This window comes from Mustelus asterias, chromosome 6 (assembly GCF_964213995.1).
Source record: "Mustelus asterias chromosome 6, sMusAst1.hap1.1, whole genome shotgun sequence".
In the NCBI taxonomy this organism is placed as follows: Eukaryota; Metazoa; Chordata; class Chondrichthyes; order Carcharhiniformes; family Triakidae; genus Mustelus; species Mustelus asterias.
The window spans coordinates 4,853,687-4,876,057 of record NC_135806.1 but is presented as its reverse complement, the minus strand read 5'-3'; the positions used below and the strand labels follow the sequence as shown (position 1 = coordinate 4,876,057).

At 45.2% G+C, this 22,371-nt stretch overlaps 1 protein-coding gene across 4 annotated transcripts in view; it reads right to left on the bottom strand.

Annotated features, from left to right (window-relative positions):
- tjp2a (tight junction protein 2a (zona occludens 2)) overlaps window positions 1-22,371 on the bottom strand; it is a 148,447-nt gene that overhangs the window by 70,007 nt on the left and 56,069 nt on the right. For 3 of the 4 annotated variants that reach the window (XM_078213954.1, XM_078213953.1, XM_078213955.1), the window contains exons 2-3: window positions 3,339-3,392; window positions 1,013-1,137 (exon numbers count right to left, since the gene is read on the bottom strand). In XM_078213954.1, coding sequence (XP_078070080.1) covers window positions 1,013-1,137; window positions 3,339-3,383 — 170 coding nt within the window. In that variant the 5' untranslated portion in view covers window positions 3,384-3,392. Of the gene's footprint in view, window positions 1-1,012; window positions 1,138-3,338; window positions 3,393-20,106; window positions 20,135-22,371 lie in introns of those variants that run through there. The other variant, XM_078213952.1, reaches the window with a different exon arrangement.

Genomic DNA, 22,371 nt, shown 5'->3' with positions numbered 1-22,371 from the left:
TTTATTCACTGGCATTAGTAAATCTTTGAAAGTATAGGAAAAAAATAAATCCCTTTTATTGCAATGTCCAAACTACAAACAACTGCATTCAGCAGCTCACTGCAGTCCAAGAAAGTGGAAAGGGAGATCACTGCTCTTAATAATGTTATTTGAAGGATATATTTTGATCAGGAATCTGAAGAATTCTCCCATTCTTTGAAATTGCTCCAGGATTCTTTGACATCCACTTGAGGGGGCGCAGACTGGGCCTCCGTTTAACTCCGCGTCCCAGAAACAGCATTTCCAACAATGCACCACGACTGCAGTGCAGCTGGTGTCAGCCTGGACTTTGGGCTCAAATCTCTGGGAATGCGACTGGAACTTTTTTTTTTTTTAAATCATTTTATGGGACGTGGGCTTTGCTGGCTAGGGCAGCATTTATTGCCCATTCCTCGATGCCCTTCAGAAGATAATGGTGAGCCGCCTTCTTGAATCGCTGCAGTCGCTGTGGTAAGGAAGGAAGATTTTGGCCCAGTGACAGTGAAGAAATGGTCAAAGCATTTCCAAGTCAGGATGGCGAGTGACTCAGGGGGGAACCTCCAGGTGGTGGTGTTCCCAGGCATTTGCTGCTCTCGTCATCCTAGATGGTAGTGGGTTTGGAAGGTGTTGCATAAGGAACCTCGGTGAGTTCCTGCAGTGCATCTTGTAGATGGTGCACACGGCTATCATGTTCGTCGGTGGTGGAGGGAGTGAATGTTTGTGGAAGGGGTAGCAATCAGGCAGGGCTGCTTTGTCCCGAATGGTATTGAGCTTCCCAAATGTGGTTGGAGCTGCACTCACCCAGGCGAGTGGAACATATTCCATCATACTCCTGACTTGTGCCTTATAAAAGGTGGACAGGATTTTGGAGGGGGGGGTGGTGGGAAGAGGTGGTTTACTTGAACTGCTTGTCATCATCAAATCCACACCCACATTTTTTTAAAAAAGGAGATTATTCCCACCCGTGCACCAAAGCACCACAACTTCTACTCACTGCAGTAATCCGTCTGCTGGGCCACCGTCCAAAACATCCGAGATAATAATGGACGTTTCACCATTCTCAAAGTTGGGGTTATCTCTCCCTCCAGACACTGCGATACCAAAGCCCCTCTTGGAGTCCTAACCAATTGGGGAAAGAGGGGGGAGGGAAAAAGGTAACACATTTTGCAAAACATTTACTTGCACACACACATATAATTAATACTAAAAAATTGAGACAAAGGAGTTAAAAAAACAATTTCAGATGCTCAGTAACTGAACTTCGATGGCTGCAGACAGACGCAGAATTATTTCCAAAAACCGCAATAAAGAAAAGATAACAGTTGGGTTCGCCACAAGTAAATCAAATGGGGTGGCTTTTGATTTATCTCAAGTGATCAGGAACAGTGTACAGAGGACACTGAACGTAAAAGGGATATAGATAATCTAAGTGAGTGGGCGAGGGTCTGGCAGATGGAGTACAATGTTGGTAAATGTGAGGTCATCCATTTTGGTAGGAATAACAGCAAAATGGACCATTGTTTAAATGGTAAAAAATTGCAGCATGCTGCTGTGCAGAAGGACCTGGGTGTCCTTGTGCATGAATCACAAAAGGTTGGTTTGCAGGTGCAGCAGGTAAAGCAGCAAATGGAATTTTGTCCTTCATTGCTAGAGGGATAGAGTTTAAAAACAGGGAAGTTATGTTGCAGCTGTACAAGGTGCTGATGAAGCCACACCTGGAGTACGGTGTACAGTTTTGGTCTCCTTACTTGAGAAAGGGTACACTGGCACTGGAGGGGGTGCAGAGGAGATTCACTAGGTTGATTCCAGAGTTGAGAGGGTTGGCTTATGAGGAGAGACTGAGTAGACTGGGGCTATACTCATTGGAATTCAGAAGGATGAGGTGGGGGGGGGCTGCTGTGGAGGAGAGGGTAAAATAAATCTTATAGAAACATATAAGATTATGAAGGGAAATCGATAAGATAGAAGCAGGGAAGTTGTTTCCAATGGCAGGTGAAACTAGAACTAGGGGCCATAGCCTCAAAATAAAGGGGAGCAGATTTAGGACCGAGTTGAGGAGGAACTTCTTCACCCAAAGGGTTGTGAATCTGTGGAATTCCCTGCCCAGTGAAGCAGTTGAGGCTACCTCATTGAATGTTTTTAAGGCAAAGATTGAGAGATTTTTGAACAGTAAAGGAATTAAGGGTTATGGTGAGCGGGCGGGTAAGTGGAGCAGAGTCCACAAAAAGATCAGCCATGATCCTATTGAATGGCGGAGCAGGCTCGAGGGGCCAGATGGCCTACTCCTGCTCCTAGTTCTTTCCAAGTGAAACCCATCACACTAGCAGTTCGATCCCTTTTGTTATGGGCAGACCCTGGAACTGAAGATTCCCCGTAGCAGGGTGTGCCGCCTTGTAACTTTACAACATGGGGTTGCTGCATTGCTACATCACTTTTGTAATAACTTATTTGCAGGTTACATGTGCTGCTGAGAAAACCAATACTTATGCTCATCCTTAAATTGTCTTTGAGAAGTTGGTGGGGAGCCACGCTCTTTAATACAACAGAGTGCCTTGTTCGGCCATTCCTGAGGCAGCTAACATTGCTGTGGGTCGGGAGTCACACGTAGGCCAGACAGGGCAAGGATGGCAGATTTCCTTTTAGTGAAGGTGGTGGATTTTCTTTTTGAATTCAGTCCAGTAGCTTCATGGTCACCATTACCGATACTTTCTAGATTTATTTAATTAACCAACTTCAGATTTCCCTGCTGCAGTGGGATTTGAACTCATGTTCAACTGCAGATTAGTCCAGCTCTCTGGATTACCAGTCCAGTAGCATAACCATTGTGCCACCAAATACTTGGCTGTGAGAGAAAGTATACACTTGCAAGGAGACAGCTGCCAAAAGGAATGCGGTAGGGGGGGGGGGGGGGGAATTAAAAAATTAAACGTGTACACAGGGACCACGAATTTCTGAAAATGACTTTATTCCAAGCGTTTGGTTAAAAGGCTAATTACAACGTACAAAAAACTGAAGCCATTGACAGGGTAGGTGAACAGGAGCATTAGGCAATGCTTAAATGCAACAGGATTGCCAAGAAAACATTTCAAACACCACACACCACAAGAGAGCAAAAGAAATGACAGCAATATCCCCAGATTGAACTAAAACAATAAAGTTTAGGATCATTCAGCAGCATTTAACATACCAGAGGTTAAATTCACATTGACATAATTTTTCAGTTAAGTGTTCCCGTAGGAACATAGGCTTGAGCCCACCCCAGCATTCAAATTCATCCGGGTCTGTATCAGAATTCAAACCAAAAAAAGGGAAACTCTTACTTTTTGTAAAGTCACAGTGAACTGCTCCCATATCACCTCCTCCATTGCTGTGGTCTGTGGAAAAACAGGAACACTCTCAACATCAGCATAACACAAGACAAAGTATTAACAACACAACTCAGGGTGGCACAGTGGTTAGCACTGCTGCCTCACAATGCCAGGGACCCGGGTTCAATTCCGGCCTCAGGTCATTGTTTGCACATTGTCCATATCTGCGTGGGTTTCCACCGGGTGCTCCGGTTTCCCCCCCCTCCCCCAGTCCAAAGACGTGCAGGTTAGGTGGATTGGCCATGCTAAATTGACCCTAGTGCTAGGGGGTTTGGCAGGGTATATCTGTGGGGTTATGGGAATAGGGCCTGGGTGGGATGGCTGTTGGTGCAGACTCAATGGGCCGAATGGCCTTCTGCACTGTAGGGAAATTTTTTTTAAAAATCAACAGATCACTCAACCTAACTGGCCCAAGTCAATATTTATGTTCCACACCAGTTTCCTCCTACCCTACATCATCTCGCCCAATCAACATATCCTTCTATTCCTGGTGTTTATTTAGCTTCCATTTAAATGCACTTCAACCTCTCCCTGCGGTAGTTATTTCCACATTCTCTCCACCCTCTAGGAGTTTCTCCTGAATCCCCTTTTGAATTAATGATCATCTTATTAGACCATTTCTGGTCTCCCCAACAAGTGGGAACATCTCCACATTTAGTCTATCAAACCATCTTAAGGACCTTAAATCGAGCCACTTCTCAACCTTCCCTTTTCTAGAGAAAAAAAAAAGAGCCCCAGCCTGTTCAGATAGTTATAACCACTCCATCCTCATCATCCTTGGAAATCTTACCCGCACCTTCCCTAGTGCCTTTTATATTCTTTGTACGAGATCAGAACTGAACAGTGCTCCAAGTGTGGTCTAAACAACAGGCTGTACAATGTTACAACAACTTCTCAGCTTCGTGCTAGGACTGGGACGGGGATAATGTCTGTCTGCATCTTTCGAGCAATGCTACAAAAGAAATCAGCCTTTAAACAAAAAAGATAAAAGGGCATCTGAGTTTTTCATCCCTATCCCTTAGAACATCCCACACAAGGTACAGGTCGCAGTGTGATGCTGTCTCAAAATATCAACCACCCAAAAGCATCCCCAAGACCCAAAAGAGGACAACTTTTCTTGCAAAGAGCAACAACCTGTACGAATCTCACTCCAGGGACCCAAGCACAAAATACAGGCCGACCCTCCCAGGGTGGTGCAGCACCCCCTCAGTACTGTCCCTGCTGCCATTAAAAACAGAGCCCCCATCTGCCCGCTGGAGGCGAGTGTAAAGAATCCTGTGACTTTCCGATGAGACGGAGGGTTCTCCCCAATATCCTGTCCAGCATTTATCCTTCCACAAAAGTCACCAAGAACAACTCATCTGGTCATTCGCACATTGCTGAGTCTTGTTGTGTAACATTACAAATTAATATTTGTATTCTGCCAACATTACACGGTCAGTGTTAGCTAAACTGGGCATGAGCTGCTGAAATCGTAATCCTGATCATGTAAACTTATAACTACAAGTGTGAACTCTTACACACCCCCAAACAGCTGATGAGCATTCTGGGATGTGTGCTGTATACGGAGGCCTGAATTCTCTGACTTGCCCATGGCTGGGATTCTCCAGTCCCGCTGCTGTGAATGGAGTTTTGGCTGAGCGCCAAATTCTCTGTTCTTACTGGCAGTGGCAGCAAGGAGTGCGATCCTTTACAAATGCACTGCTAAGTATGGTTATTGTTGTAATGTAGGAAATGTGGCAGCTTTGTTTTCGGAGGTCATGAAAAGGTGCCATATAAATGCAAGTTCTACCTTTATTTATGTGGGCAGCACAGCGATAAGCACTGCTGCCTCACAGCGCCAGGGTCCCGGGTTCAATTCCTGGCTTGGGTCACTGTCTGTGCGAAGTCTGCATGGGTTTCCTCCCACAGTTTGAAAGAAGTGCTGGTTAGGTGCATTGGCCAGGAGGTCACATACCAACCAAATCAAACAGCTTCTTCCCGGCTGCTGTCAGACTTTTGAATGGACTTGCCTTGCATTAAGTTGATCTTTCTCTACACCCTGGCTTTGACTGTAACACTACATTCATAGAATCATAGGAGGTTTACAGCATGGAAACAGGCCCTTCGGCCCAACTTGTCCATGCCGCCATTTTTTTAAAAACCCCTAAACTAATCCCAATTGCTCGCATTTGGCCCATATCCCTCTATACCCATCGTACCCATGTAACTATCTAAATGCTTTTAAAAAGATAAAATTGTACCCCCTCTACTACTACCTCTGGCAGCTTGTTCCAGACACTCACCATCCTCTGAAAAAATTGCCCCTCTGGACACTTTTGTATCTCTCCCCTCTCACCTTAAACGTATGCCCTCTAGTTTTAGACTCCCCTACCTTGTCTATGCCCCTCATTATTTTATAGACCTCTAAGGTCACCCCTCAGCCTCCTACGCTCCAGAGAAAAAAGTCCCAGTCTATTCAGCCTCTCCTTATAACTCAATCCATCAAGTCCCAGTAGCATCCTAGTAAATCTCTTCTGCACTTTTTCTAGTTTAATAATATCCTTTCTATAATAGGGTGACCAAAATCGCACACAGTATTCCAAGTGTGGCCATACCAAAGTCTTATACAACTTCAACAAGACGTCCCAACACTCGCACTCAATGTTCTGTCCAATGAAATCAAGCATGCTGAATGCCTTCTTCACCACTCTGTCCACCTATGACTCCACTTTCAAGGAGCTATGAACATGTACCCCTAGATCTTTCTGTAACTCTTCCAACGCCCTCCCATTAACTGAGTAAGTTCTGCCCTGGTTCAATCTACCAAAATGCATTACCTCCCATTCGTCAGCCCACTGGCCCAATTGATCAAGATCCTGCTGCAATTGGAGATAACCTTCCTCACTGTCCACCATGCCACCAATCTTGGTGTCATCTGCAAACATACTAACCATGCCCTCTATATTCTCATCCAAATCATTAATATAAATGACAAATAACAGTGGGCACAGCACTGATCCCTGAGGCACACCGCTAGTCACAGGCCTCCAGTTTGAAAAACAACTCTCTGCAACCACCCTCTGGTTTCGGTCAAGAAGCCAATTTTGTATCCATTTAGATACCTCACCCTGGATCCCGTGAGATTTAACTTTATGCAACAACCTACCATGCGGTATCTTGTCAAAGGCCTTGCTAAAGTCCATGTAAACAACATCAACTGCACTGCCCTCATCTACCTTCTTGGTTACCCCTTCAAAAAACTCAATTAAATTTGAGAGACATGATTTTCCACTCAAAGCCATGCTGACTGTCCCTAATCAGTCCTTGCGTCTCTAAATGCCTGTATACCCTGTCTCTCAAAATACCTTCCAACAATTTACCCACCACAAATGTACATTCTGCACTCTCTCCTTTCCTTCTCTATGAAAGGTAGGTTTAGTCTGTATAGCGCGCAAGAAACAATACTTTTCACTGTTTGATAATACATGTGACAATAATAAATCAAATAAATTCTCCCTCAGTGTACCCTCGAACAGGTGCTGGAGTGTGGCGACTAGGGGATTTTCACAGTAACTTCACTGCAGTGTTAATGCAAGTCTACTTGTGACACTAATAAATAAACTTTACTTAAAAAAAGAATTCCAATCAAGATTTGCTGACTTAAAGTTCATTGCCAGAGAACAACTAGACAACAAGGCGCATTTTCACCCCCTCCAATATAGCTCTGTATTTTCACCACGCGGGAATCCGATTTAAACTGGTTTCACTGCTGAAAGAAAAAGTACAAAAGACGCAAATGCCAACAATCTGAACCATAAAATGCTGGAAACACACAGATGACCAACCTCTGAGAGAGAGAATAAAGGGAGCACAAGAGATTGGAAGAGCCCTTCAGAATTGTGGGTGGTACGGTGGCACAGTGGTTAGCACTGCTGCCTCACAGCGCCAGGGTCCCAGGTTCAAGTCCGGCCTCGGGTCACTGTGTGTGTGGAGTTTGCACGTTCTCCCTGTGTCTGCGTGGGTTTCCTCCGGGTGCTCCAGTTTCCTCCCACACTGCAAAGATGTGCGGGTTAGGTGGATTGGCCATGCTAAATTGCCCCTAGTGTCAGGGGGATTAGCAGGGTAAATGCATGGAGGTACGGAAATAGGGCCTGGGTGGGATTGTGGTTGGTACAGACTCGATAGGCCGAATGGCCTCCTTCTATACTGTAGGAATTCTCTGATTCCCTATCGCACAGAAATAGTTATTCTGACCACTGTGTCAATGGCTATGCTCCACATCAGCCCCCACGCATCCACCTCACTCCATCAACTCATCCTTCTATCCTGGTGAATTAATCTAGTTTCCCCTCAGTGCATCTATACAGTTACTCATTGGGTAAGCAAATTCCACATTCTCAGCTAATACTTTCTCTCATTCTTTATTGCATTTATTAATATTTATCACCAGAGAGTCTCAGACAAGAGGATATTATGGATGAGAGTAATATTCAATGTTCCAGGTCAACAGCAGCCATCCAACTGCGAGAGCGCTTCCAGGACACTGTACTCAGTGCCAGAGAGGGTAGCCCACCATTGGAGAGCGACAGGATCGTCTGATCCCGCCACTGCCAACAGGGTCTCCCATTGTTAGCACCCTCCGATGACAGGGAACCTGCAGTGAGGAGGTCACTGTCGGCTGGACCAAAGATCCTGCCGGCAGGAACAATTGGAAAATCCTACCCATAGCAGCACGGCGACAGTGGTTAACACTGCTGCCTCACAGTGCCAGGGACCTGGGTTTGATTCCGGGCTTGGGTGACTGTCTGTGAGGTCACAGGCCTCCAGTTTGAAAAACAACTCTCTGCAACCACCCTCTGGTTTCGGTCAAGAAGCCAATTTTGTATCCATTTAGATACCTCACCCTGGATCCCGTGAGATTTAACTTTATGCAACAACCTAGCAGTGCCTGCGTGGGTTTCCTCTGGGTGCTCCGGTTCCCTCCCACAGTCTGAAAGATGTGCTGGTTAGGTGCATTGGCCATGCTAAATTCTCCCTCAGTGTACCCGAACAGGCGCCGGAGCGTGGCAACTAGGGGATTTTCACATTAACTTCTTGCAGTGTTAATGCAAGCCTACTTGTGACTAATAAATAAACTTTAAAAGACTTCTAGAAACTATGTTTCAATTTGTACATTTGTCTAAAAAGGGACCGGTGGTGGTTAATATTGTTGCATTTTTCCTTACAGAAGTTGCACAAGTCAAATGCCTTCAATGTACAAAAATGTACAGCACAGAAAGAGGCCATTCAGCCCAAGTGGTCCATGCCAGTGTTTATGCTCCACATGAGCCCCTCTCCAACCCCTTTTCATCCACATCTTTCTATCTCCTTTCTCTGCCATTTGCATATTTAACTCCTTCTTCATTCATAGAATCCCTACAGTACAGAAGGCCATTCAGCCCATCAAGTCTGTACTGATCACAATCCCACCCAGGCTCCTATTCCCGTAACTCCACTCATTGACCCTGCTTATCCCCGACACTAGTGTCAATTTAGCATGGCCAATCAACCTAACCTGCCCATCTTTGGACTGTGGGAGGAAACCAGAGCACTCGGAGGAAACCCACACAGACACGGGGAGAATGTGCAAACTCCACACAGACAGTGACCCAAGGCCAGAATTGAACCTGGGACCCTGGTGGTATGAGGCAGCAGTGCTAACCACTGTGCCACCCTCTTTGCATCTATACTATTCACCTCAGGTGTTGATATCTTAATATTTCCACACAATGCAAGCCAGAAAAATAAATGGACTCCATGATGGATACTATACAAAGAAAGCATATTCATAGATACCACTGCCTTACACTACAGAACTTCATTAAAATGTTATAGCTGAGGTCATGCACAAAGGCGAGCACAATTAAAAGGTTTCTTTCAAGATCAAAAAATAAAAACTGCAAATTTTTAGATCCAGACGCCAAAAATATATATAAAATCACCAAACGAGTGTCCAACCTTGACACACAAAACTCCAAACTGCCTAATTCTTATCATTGGCCCGACTGGGATCAGTAACCAGAGATTTTATTTCTTTGTGAATGTCAAAAAGAATCAGAGGGGAGATGAGGAGATTTTTAAATTCACATTGAACTGGAAGTCACTGCCTGAAAAGGGGTAGTGAAAGCAGATTTAATAGCAACCTTCAAAGAGGAAATTGGATAAATGAGGGGGGAATTTTTTTCCCCCCTGGAAAAAGCGCGTTGGAAGAGTAGGACTCATTTGGTAAATCTTGTCAAACAAAAACTCAGCACAGATATGATGGATCAAACGGCCTCCTGAGATTTCCCATTAATACAATAATCCATCGGGTGAACTTAGTTTCCAATTTGGCAACTCCAACACGCACACTAATGATTTAAGAAAAGCTATGCACATATTTTCAGCTACTAAGAATTTGGCTAAACATGTTAACATCGCACAGGCAGCTTCAGCTTGCAAGCAAAATGAAATCAGTTTCCATCACAACAATTAATCTCTTAATTACACCAGACTAAACTGCAGCAGAATTTTTCAACTTAAAGAAAAACGGGAAACGGCAACTGTGGTCCGTTACAGGAGGAAACAAAACTACAGACACTGACAATGAAAGGTTCTCAAAGTGGAGGAAGGCAAGAGACTCACAAGGCCACTGTAGAGCTTGAAGGAGTGCATCAAGTTGGCCCATTTCCTCTGTAGTGTTTGTATGGACTTCATACTGAGATGCACCGTAGCAGTGTAGCGATCACCTACAGCTCGTCAGTGCTAGCCCCGGGAATCATCCATTTCCAGAAATCATCAAGCTAGATTATGTAAGCTTTAATACATTGCTGCCCTAGATGTAGCACAAATCCTGCCAGTTGCAATTGTATTGGAGAGGCAAAACAGCTCATTCAGGACACAAGTCAGTTGCAATCACAATCTTGGCCACAACACTGAATTTAGGACATTTTACACTGTACATACTAAGTAGGGGACTACGCTCTACAAGGAAGAATGGGAAAAAATACTGCTAATCTCTGCCAATGTTGAAAAATAAATAACAGATACACTTTCTTCCAGTGGCTCAACTCAAAATGGAATTTGTCTTTTTAAATAAATCCATTAATTATATATATTTTTCTAAAACAAAAAAAGAGATAATCTGAGTTTTACAATGAGTGGATTAAGTGTGTGAATGAGCCAAGCGTCCACATTAACTATTCACTACCCACTTGGTCGATTCAGGCTTGCAAATCAGCCAGAAATGGCTTTTATCTGTTCAAAATTAACTCCCATAAACAAAAACTATTGAACAAGAACATCATGAGTTATTAATTTTGTGAAGGGACTATTCAAAAACTGGTCTTAAAAAATAAAATCATGCAAGCTATCACTAGATCAGAAGATATGCTAAAATGACAAATATGATTAAGCAGTATCAATCTAATTCCCTCTTGGGGGACGGGGGGGGAAGAAATCCAACGGGAGCTCAGCTGTGGAGGGCGATATCAGGAAACACATGAAATGGTAGTGGAAATCTCTTCCTCAAAAATAGGGAGAGGGGGCTGGGGTCAGTTTTAAGATTCAAAAATTTTTAAGGAAAGGAATCAAGGTAGGTAAACAGAATTACAATTCAGTGTAATGGGAAACAGACAGGAGGATGGGCAATATCACCTGTTTCTCTATGAACATAGAGTATGCTGAGCCACATTTGATTAAGTCGATTCCAAACTCTCACACGTTTCCAGCCTCTCTCTCTCTCGCACTGTACCACCCCGACAAGCAATCTTTGTATCTGACGCATTAACATGCTGCCTCAGTCCCAAGTTGGCCAGACTTCACTAAACATTCTGGAAAGCACGAGTTACCAGAATTCAAACAGAGCAGCTCGATCAAAAGGATTGTCAAAAAAAAAAACTAGAAAAAAAAACTTGATCGAATAATGCATCACCTGCAGAAATTTAGGGGCTTTGGATTTTAAAATGATACCAGCAAGGAGCGGGCGAGAGAAATTACCAAAAACCACCCACAAATAAACATCACTGCACATTTGGTACTTTTAAACCAAGCAGCAGCACGATATTTATTGACACACAGGTCTCATTCTCAATCATAAACAAAGGCCCGGGATTTTCTGCCCTTCCCACTGGCGGATCTTCTGGTTCCGTTGAAGGATGTGGCTAGGCCAGCATCCGTGGCCCATCCCCAGTTGCCCCTTGAGAAGGTCGGTTTATTGTCAAATGTATTAGCATACAGTGAAAATGTTTCTTGTGCACCATACAGACAAAGAATACCTTACATAGAGAAGGAAAGGAGAGAGTGCAGAATGTAGCGTTACAGTCATAGCTAGGGTGTAGAGAAAGATCAGCTTAATACAAGGTAGGTCCATGCAAAAGTCTGATGGCAGTAGGGAAGAAGCTGTTTGAGTCGGTTAGTACATGTTCTCAGACTTTTGTATCTTTTTCTCGATGGAAGGAGAGAGAATATGTTGGGGGTGCGTGGGGTCCTTAATTAGGCTGGCTACTTTGCCAAAGCAGCGGGAAGTGTAGACAGTCAATGGATGGGAGGCTGGTTTGCATGATGGATTGGGCTATGTTCACAACCCTTTGTAAGTGCTGGTGAGCTGCCTTCTTGAACTGCTGCAGTCCATGTGCTGTAGGTACACCCACAATGCTGTTAGGGAAGGAGTTCCAGGATTTTAATCCAGTGACAGCGAAGGAATGGCAATATACTTCCAAGTCAGGATGATCCATGACTTGGAGGGGAACTGGTTGGTGGTTGTGTTCGCATGTGCCTGCTGCTCGTCCTTCTAGATGGATATGGGTTTGGAAGGTGCTGTCTAATAATGCTTGGCAAGTTCCTGGAGTGCATCTTGTAGATGGTGTACACAGCTGTTACTGCGCTGGAGGGAGTGAATGTTTTTGGATGGGGTGCCAATCAAGTGGGGCAGCTTTGTCCTGAATGGTGTTGAGCTCAAGTGTTGTTGGAGCTGCACTCATTCAGGCAAGGGGAGAGTAGTCTATCACTCCTGACTTGTGTCTTGTAGATGGTGGATAGGCTTTGGGGAGTCAGGTGGTGAACTACTCCGCACAGAATTCCGAGCCTTGGACCTGCTCTTGTAGCCACTGTATTTAAATGGCTGGCCAGTTCGGTTACCGGTAAATAGTCACAAACAGCAGTTAACTGCAATGTATTATGTAGTGGAAAGTGGGATCATGCTGGGTGGCCAGTGTGGAGTCTGATGGGCCTAGTGGCCTCTGTGCTGTGAACTTTTAATGAATATAGTGGCCGATCTGTTTAACACTGGCTACCCGCCCTGATTCTGAAACTCAATACTAATCTCTCACATTTAAATCAAGCTTTAGGCTCAACAGCTTATGAAAATATATGTTTAAAGGGAGTGGCAAAGTTGAGATTGAGTAAATGATCCACTTTCAATTGATAAGTGGCTGTAACAAAAGCAGCCTCAAAATTCACCAATATTGGGGAAAAGCAATTATCAAGTTAAAGAAAACCATGAGGTATTTTAACAGGGAACACGTCTCAATCACGAGGTTTTTTCAAAAAAAACATTTTAGGGGAAGAAAAGACTCCGTATTCTTGAAGAGGTCACCCAAGACTTGGATGAACTCATCATGACACTAATCTCCCCACCCAAGCACATTTGGAACCTGTTAAAAATTGCGATAGTAGGCTGTGTCTCTGGACCACAAATACTGGAGATGAACCATCCCTCAGTCATGAATAAACATCACCGCCTGATACACAATGCACAGTCACACCCTTTCCAAATAGGACAGGAGTTATTCCAATTTTCCAAATGTCTGGCCATTAGATGGTCAAGTGAAGTGAAGGCAAAAGCAGGGGTAGCTCATACCAAACCGAGCTGTGTTTTGATTGGTTTTCAAATGGCGTGGTGTCAGAGGTCAACTGTTTCTTAAAAATTCATTCATGGGATGTGGGCATCACTGGCAAGGCCAGCATTTGTCACCCTTCTCCAATTCCTTCTCCCTCAAGGGTGGTGGTGAGCTGCCTTCTTGAATCGCTGCAGTCCACACCATGTAGGTACACCCACAATGCTGTTAGAGGGAGAGTTGAGAATTTTGAATCAGCGACAGTGAAGGAACGGCGATATAGTCCCAAGTCAGGATGGTGAATGGTTTAGAGGGGAACTTGGAGGTAGGTGTATTCCCACGTATCTGCAGCGTGGGGTTAGGAGGGGGACCCTCAAGCAGGCAGGAAAACTTAGCAAGAACAGTTTAGAAAGCATTCGGTTAGGCCTCAACTGGGAGTATTGGATCCAATTCTGGGCCAGCATCCCAGGGAGGGTGTCACAAACCGAGTGCAGAACAGATTTATATTGAAGTGATAGTATACAACCAAGACATTTGACCTGACTGGCACCAGGGATGACAGACCTCAGAGACTAGAGGAGCTGGGATTGATTTCCTTGGAGCAGGGAACATTAAGGGAGATGGGAATGCAGTGTTCAACATCACAAGATTTAAACAGTAAATAAGGAGAAACTGTTTCCAGTGACAGTCAGTAACCAGAGGGCACAGATTTAACAGGGGGCAGAGCAGAGCGGAGGAGGAGAAATGTATTTATACAGTAGGCTATAATCTAGATCATAGAAACCCTACAGTGCAGAAGGAGGCCATTCGGCCCATCGAGTCTGCACCGACCACAATCCCACCCAGGCCCTACCCGCTAATCCCTCTAACCTACGCATCCCAGGACTCTAAGGGGCAATTTCTAACCTGGCCAATCAACCTAACCCGCACATCTTTGGACTGTGGGAGGAAACCGGAGCACCCGGAGGAAACCCACGCAGACACGAGGAGAATGTGCAAACTCCACACAGACAGTGACCCGAGCCGGGAATCGAACCCAGGACCCTGGAGCTGTGAAGCAGCAGTGCTAACCACTGTGCTACCGTGCCGATCCTAGAATGCATGGCTGAACAGGTGGAGAGAGTGGCTTCAAAACACATGGGGAAGATCACAGCCAGAGGAACCAATTGGATAGCTCCTTCAAAGAGCCAGTAGGACACAGTGGGCCGAGTGGCCTCTCTATTCTGTTACCATTCTATGATTCCAGCAGGGAAAAAATTTCAGAGCAGGCAACCAAGCACAAACTTCTCCCATCTCCAGCAATAAACCACACTCGAGTCGCTGCAGATCACCCACTATACCCAACAGCCTTTGAAGCATTAGCTAATGTTAAAAATCAAAAAGAACTGTCACAAAACAGCCCACCGAAAACATGTCGAAACAGTTCCTGCCACGTACTCCACCCAAGAGTTCCAAAGTAAACAAGAATAAATATTCTAAAAAGGTTTGCAATGCTGATGCCATCTTGCTGGACTTGGTTAGTTTTTTGGAGCCAGTGTGCGCAAGCAACAGCCCCCTCCTCACCCCATGTTTAATCTTCCATCATAACCAACTGGAATCCAGTCTCGTAATAAACCGCTGTTCGGGAAGGCAAGTGAGCCCTTCCAAATGAGTCGACAAAACAGCTCCCATTTTCTTAAGACAAACATTTAGTGTCACAAGTAGGTTTACATTAACACTGCAATGAAGTTGCTGTGAAAATCCCCTAGTCGCCACATTCCGGTGCACAGAGGGAGTATTTAGCATGGCCAATGCACCTAACCAGCATGTCTTTTGGACTGTGGGAGGAAATCGGAGCAGCCAGAGGAAACCCACGCAGACACGGGGAGAACGTGCAAACTCCACACAGACAGTGACCCAAGCTGGGAATTGAACCCAGATCCTTGGTGCTGTGAGGCAGCAGTGCCACCCACTTGTCAAAGAGTCTGGGACAGCTAGCCAAAGCAGACTGGAATCCTATCAGAATCGCCAATTTTTTCTTTAAAAATGGCTACAACATAGAACTCCTGCAGTTAATTTTACAATACTTTACACAATGCAGACATATTTTACTTTAATGTTATCCACCCCATCTGACGAAGGAGCTGTGCTCCGAAAGCTTATGGTATTTGCTACCAAATAAACCTGTTGGACTTTAACCTGGTGTTGAGAGACTTCTTACTGTGCTTACCCCAGTCCAACGCCGGCATCTCCACAGCAAGCAAGATTCCAGAGAAAAATGTTTTTTACCCTCAGTTGTTTGAAAATCTCTAGTATAAATAGATCACACCCAAAGAGCTTCCAATGGATTATTTCACATTTGGACTAATTTGAAGTTAAACAAGTCAATATATCCTCACCATATTGAATGAGATACTATTCAGTTTGCACTGGTAACTTTTTATTTGTCCATGGGATGTGGGCATCACTGCCTGGGTCAGCATTTATTGCCCATCCCCAAGGGCATTAAGAGTCAACCACATTGCTGTGGCTCTGGAGTCACATGTAGGCCAGACCAGGCAAGGATGGCAGATTTCCTTCCCCAAAAGGACATTAGTGAACCAGATGATCATTATTAGACTTCTAATTGCAGATTTTTATTGTATTCAAATTTCACCAACTGCCATGGTGGGATTTGAACCGGGGTCTCCAGAGCATTACCCAGGTCTCCGAATTGCTTGAGACAATGCCACTACCTCCCCTTGCATTTATATAGCACCTTTCACCACTTCAGGATGCCCCAAAGCACCTTGCAGCCAATGAGGTACTTCTGATGTGTAGTCACTGTTGCAACATTGCAAACCCAGTCTCCAATGCATGCACAGCAGGCTCCCAGAAGGAACAATTCAGTAATCTATTTTGAAGCAATGTTGGTTTGCGTGATAAATACAAGTCAGAAACTTGCCATTCAAATTGTAACATGAACAGAAAGGCAGCCTTTGATAAGACTCTGTATTCAGGATGTCAAATTGCAACCAATGTTCTCCCTGACCTCTTCCAGTTGCCTGAAGGTCACCAGATTAAACTGGTGACATTCCGGGAAAAGAAAACCACAGTGAAACATCCATAGTGACAAACACACAGACAATCATGGGTGCCAGACTGGTGGATCCTTTTATACCAATAATTTCAGCACGCCTTGTAAAACTCTCCAGTAGGTGTGAAAGACAGCAGATCATGCACTTTGCGACCATAATACTCTGTTGCCAAGTTGTCAGGAATGACAGACATCAAGTACAAATAGTTTCTTCCAGATGATAATCATAAATTTCACCCACCTACTACTGACTTTAGCAGATCTTGTGGTGCAGTGGGGTTAGCCTCCTTGTGGGGTTAGCCTCTGAGCCAGAAGCTGCAAGTCCAAATCCCACCTCAGGACTTGACAGCCAAGGAAAGTGTGTTCATAACCCGGCCTGTTTGGCCAAGTGTCAACCTACAAAATCCTACCAACACACACACACCATCACGCAAACCAGCCTCCCATCCATCGACTATCTACACTCCCCGCTGCCTCGGCAAAGCATAATTAAGGAACCCACGCACCCCAGACATTCTCTCTTCCAACTTCTTCCTTCGGGGAAAAAGATACAAAAGCCTGAGAAGACATACCAACCGACTCATGAACAGCTTCTTCCCTGCTGCTGTCAGGCTTTTGAATGGACCTACCTTGCATTAAGTTGATCTTTCTCTACACCCTAGCAATGACTGTAACACTACATTCTGCACTCTCTCTTTTCCTTCTCTATGAAGAGTATGCTTTGTCTGTATCGCACACAACAATACTTTTCACTGTACGCTAATACATGAGAATAAGTCAAAACCATTGAGAGTTTCTTCATTGGTGTCCCCCCTCCAAGGGTTGTCTATCAGGAGGGAATTGCAAAATGGTGGTACTGTGACGTATCTAAAATGTCAGCATCAAAATAATTACTTTAAAAACTAACATTCACTCATTTGAATGCCAAAAGAATGGGTGATTTTAATGGCATTCACCATCATTAATACATGAATTGTCCAACTTGTGATGAGGATGAGATTCCCCTGATATTATAAAATCGGGGAAAGATTTGCGAATGATTGGCGCTGTTCTGCCATTAACCTCTTGGAACAGGTAGCCCACATTCTCCTGAAAGTTTCAAGAAGTTGCTGCTTTTCTCTACCACACTAAGTCAGGGCTCTTGTTCAGCAGTGCGAGGTTCCTTTTAATCTCCCAACTAGAAAAGGAACAATTTATACCATGGTGTCTATATTTGTACAGGCAGCAAAATTGTTGTGTGGAGCCAGAGAGAGAGAGAGAGACGGGAAGGAAAAGAATGAATTTTTTTAGGTTTAAAAATACCAGCCTTTCATCCCTCTTCATGTGCCTTAAACTCTAATTCACCAGATCTCCTTCTGCTGTTCTTTCTCAAAGCTTTAAATTCAATTTGTGGAGATGGAACTATTGGAACAGTGACCAACATTCTAAATGCCCAGTGTCACTACCAGCTCATACTCCCAGAGCCAAAACCCAGCTGGAAGGGGCACACCATGAGATACCATACAATATATTAAGATTAAAAATATATTTTTTTTTGTGAATCTCGTGTATACAGTACAATAAACCCTCCCTAGCCTAAAAAAAAAACAAAGTTCTCAAACATTTCTGTTAATGGGTGGCACGGTGGTTAGCACTGCCGCCTCAGTGCCAGGGACCTATGTTCAATTCCTGCCTTGGCCTGTGTGGAGTTTGTACATTCGCTCCATGTCTGCATGGGTTTCCTCCGGGTGCTCCGGTTTCCACTCAGTCCAAAGATGTGAGAGTTGGGTTGATTGGCCAATTGAGCCAAGTGTCAGGGGAATTAGCAGGGTAAATGTGTAGGGTTACTGGAATAGGGCCTGGGTGGGATTGTGGTCGGTGCAGATTCAATGGGCCAAATGGCCTCCTTCTGCATTGTAGGGATTCTATGATAAATTGTCCCCTTAGGTGTCAGCAGGGTAAATATGTGGAGTTACAGGGATAGGGCCTGGGTGGGATTGTCAGTGGTGCAGGTGTGATTGGCTAAATGGCCTCTTTCTGCACTGTAGGGATTCTATCTCCTTGCCCCTCATCTTCAGCAAGACATCCTGCCATGTTTTATTTTTTAAAAAAGCACTTATTAGTTATGATGCCTTGTTGCACTCAAAATGCAATTTTCCACATTTGAATTTTCCAGCTGATGAAAAGTACAGACGAATGAGGAGCAGGAGTAGACCATTCAGCCCCTCGAGCCTGCTCCGCCATTTAAGCAGCTCATGGCTGACCTGATGGTAACCTCAAATCTGCATCCCGCCTTCCCCCACTTACCAAGAATCTATCTACTTCTGCCCGATAAAGTATTCAAAAACTTTGCTTCCACCACCTTTTCAGAAAGGCCATTCCAAAGACTCATGAATCTGGTTTTCACCTCACCTCTTTTTAATGGGCAACACATTTTTAAAACAGTGATCCCCTTCCCTCCAATTCTAGATTCTCCCTCAAAGGGAAACATCCTCTTCACATCCACCCTGCCAATACCCTCAGGACCTTTTATGATTCAATCATGTTGTCTCTTTCCAGCAGTTACCATTATTTGTGCTCTAACCATTCCCAATAGCGTTAGACAGTAGCCCAAGTAAATAATGACGGTAGACTTAAACTTGTATAGAGCCTTTCACAACCTCAGAATCACCCAGAGCTCTTTACAGCCAAACGGGTAAGAGTCCTCACAAGTTTCCTGGATGATTAGCTCCCCATTAAGCACAGAGGGAACACAGGCTTTCAGTAATGAAATAAAAATGACCATATCATCTATTTTAGGAGGGATTAATACTGTCTAAGACACTGAGGATATCACTCCCAGCTCCTTATCAAAATGACAGCCATGGGATCATTTACATCTTCCCGTTAGTTTATTGTCTCATCCGAAAGACAGCATCTGCAACACTGCAGCACTCCGTAAGGTGCTTGGGCTATCAGCCAAGGTTAGACACTCAAAAGGCTACAAGGAGAAGGGTGGGGGCAAAGTGGGACTAACTGGACAACTCTTTCAAAAGAGTCAGCACCAAGAACGATGGGCTAAATGACCTCCTTCTGTACTGTCCAATTCTACAAAGTCCCCCGACTGAGGTGAGGGCACGTTACCCACTCAGCCACATTCATAATAAATGTGAACTTAGGTGAAAAATACTCAGGATGAAGACAAGACCACGGGGCAGCACGGTGGTACAGTGGTTAGCAATGCTGCCTCAACGCCAGGGACCTGGGTTGGGTCACTGTCGGTGTGGAGTTTGCACGTTCTCCCAGTGTCTGCGTGGGTTCCCTCCGGGTGCTCCGGTTTCCTCCCACAGTCTGAAAGACGTGCTGGTTAGGAACATTGACCCTGTGGCGACTAGGGGAATTTCACAGTAACTTCATTACAGTGTTAATGTAAGCTTTACTTGTGACTAATAAATAAACTTTACCAGCAAATAATTTACATGTAATGCTCCCCCATTCACCCACCCACCTCAGTGCAGCAAAGTCAAGGAATTAAGCAATCAGGTACCAAGAGCAGTTTAAAAAGTGGCTTCATTTACATAAAATTAGCTTTACCACTTGAAGCACAGTTGGTAAAAGAGACAGCTTTAACTTGTTTCATTAATTTGCACATTTCAGAGAGAGAGACAAATTAGACAGAAACACTAACCAGTTAAACACGCCTTTCTCTGGTTTAGCAACAGAGTGTGCTAGGATACAGCCCAGGCAAACAAAAAAGGAAAAGAACTATCAAAATTTCCAAACTCAGTTGGGAAGTGAGAAACTGAAGTCGCGAGAGAGAGAGAGAAAGGCTCAAAAGAATGTTTTTAAAAACTCTTTTGCACACACTTGCCTGGTCCTGGAACCTGACAGCCATTTTAAAGATCAACAGACAGGTAAAAAAACTCCCACACAGGAAGGAGACACCTGGGTTTTCCCCTCAACACCTGGAGACTGCAACTCCCTTAAAAAGTTGGGACAAAAAAACTTTTTGGTTGAAGTAAAACTTGTGTTAATGCAAAAAACTTTTTCCATGCAGTTTAAAACAAGTTCACCTCAGGATATTTGCTCTTTTAAAAACAAACATTAAAAGTTTGCTGCTTCCTCTGCTATTTTCTTGCGCTGGTGTCAGTGTGTGTGTGTCAGTCAGTAATACCTTGGCTTCCCCCTCTTCACCCTACAGAACCAATCCCTTGGCTCAGCTCCCAAGAGCCAGAGACAACTTAGCTGAAAGATGCCCCTTCTCCCTTTACCCAAGGCCAACTAGAAACCTGAAGATTCAAACCATAGACCTATTAGCTTCCTGGGAACAAATCACATTTTTAAAAAAATTATCTGCCCACCCGCTTAAACATTTCCCCAGCTTTTATCAATGAGAACCAATTTATTTATTTTTAAATATTTGTTTTAAAAGGTCACTGGATTTGGGAATGAATTTGCTTCAAAGTTTGATTCAATCACAAGGGGAATCCTGGTCAACTTAAAACGAGACAGAATGAACCCAAAACTCAGGTCATGGAATCCTACTGATGCGCGACAATCAAGCACGAGGTACAAGGCTTCAGCGATTGAAGGCTTTTATTGACAAACAATGGAACTATCTAAACATGAGTACACCAATCCAGACTGGAGGGGTCCCGCCTGAGCAGAGGGTCTTATACCTCTCCCCAGGAGGCGGGGCCCGACCGGGATGTGCCATAACAGCATCCACCACAGGTATATTAATCCCACAGTGGCAACACCCTAACCCAACAGTAACATTGGAATAACCCCACAGTGGTAACCAACGATGGTTCACCACATTCACCCCTCCTTTAAAAACAAAGGCCGGCGGGGTGTGAAAACAGATCACATATATACAAAATTCACAAGTCCAGACGGTCTGGAGGACCGCACCGTCGCTGTGATCTCCTCAACACCGGTTGCGACACCGGAGCAGGTGCTTGCGGTGGCGTTCTCTCCAAAACAGCGTCCGGCTGTCCCCTCGAGGACTCCCGGGCCGGTTGACCCTGGTGAAGCGGTGGTGCAGGGGATCCTGGTACCTTCTGTGGTGGCGCCGATCTCCGAGTCTCAGGCAAGCTGTACATGGGAGTATAACTGTTATGCACTGGTCCCGGTGCTGACCGCGCCACGTCTGGGGAAGAAAGAAGTGAAAGGGGGTTCGTGACAGGGGGTATAGGAGCGACAGGAGTTGCTACGTCCCCTGCGGGCGCCAGGTCTCGAATCGAGACCGTGTCCTCTCGCCCGTCAGGATATGCCACATAGGCATACTGAGGGTTGGCGTGGAGGAGTTGGACCGGTTCGACCAAGGGGTCGGACTTGCGGGCCCTCATGTCGCCGCAGAAGGACGGGTCCTGGGTACGTCAACCAGGCTGGTAAGGAGATCCCCGAGGACGACTTCCGAGGGAATGAGAACATCCTCTCGTGGGGAGTAGCATTGGTTGCCGTACACAGGAGGGAGCGAATGGAATGAAGCGCATTTGGAAGGACCTCCTGCCAACGGGAGACTGGAAGGCCCCTGGACTTCAGCGCCAATAGGACAGCCTTCCAGACTGTAGCATTCTCCCTCTCCACCTGTCCGTTACCCCTAGGGTTGTAGCTCGTGGTTCTACTAGAGGCAATCCCGTATGAGAGCAGGAATTGCCTCAAGTCGTTACTCATGAACGACGAGCCCCTGTCGCTATGTATGTAGCAGGGGTACCCGAACAGGGTAAAAAGATCACTGAATGCCTTAATCACTGTGGCAGTCGACGTGTCCGCACAGGGGACAACAAACGGGAACCGGGAGTATTCATCTATGATATTGAGAAAAGAGACATTCCGGTCCGTTGAGGGAAGGGGGCCCTTAAAATCCACACTCAGCCTCTCGAAGGGGCGAGTGGCCTTGACCAATTGTGCCCGGTCCGGTCGATAAAAGTGCGGTTAGCATTCCGCGCAAATCCGACAGCTTCTCGTTACTGACCTGACATCCTCCACCGAGTAGGGCAGGTTGCGGGCTTTTATGAAGTGGTAGAGTCGAGTGACTCCAGGATGGCACAGGTCATTGTGGAGGGCCTTCAAGCGGTCCTCCTGCATGATAGCGCATGTTCCGCGCGAGAGGGCATCCGAGGGCTCATTG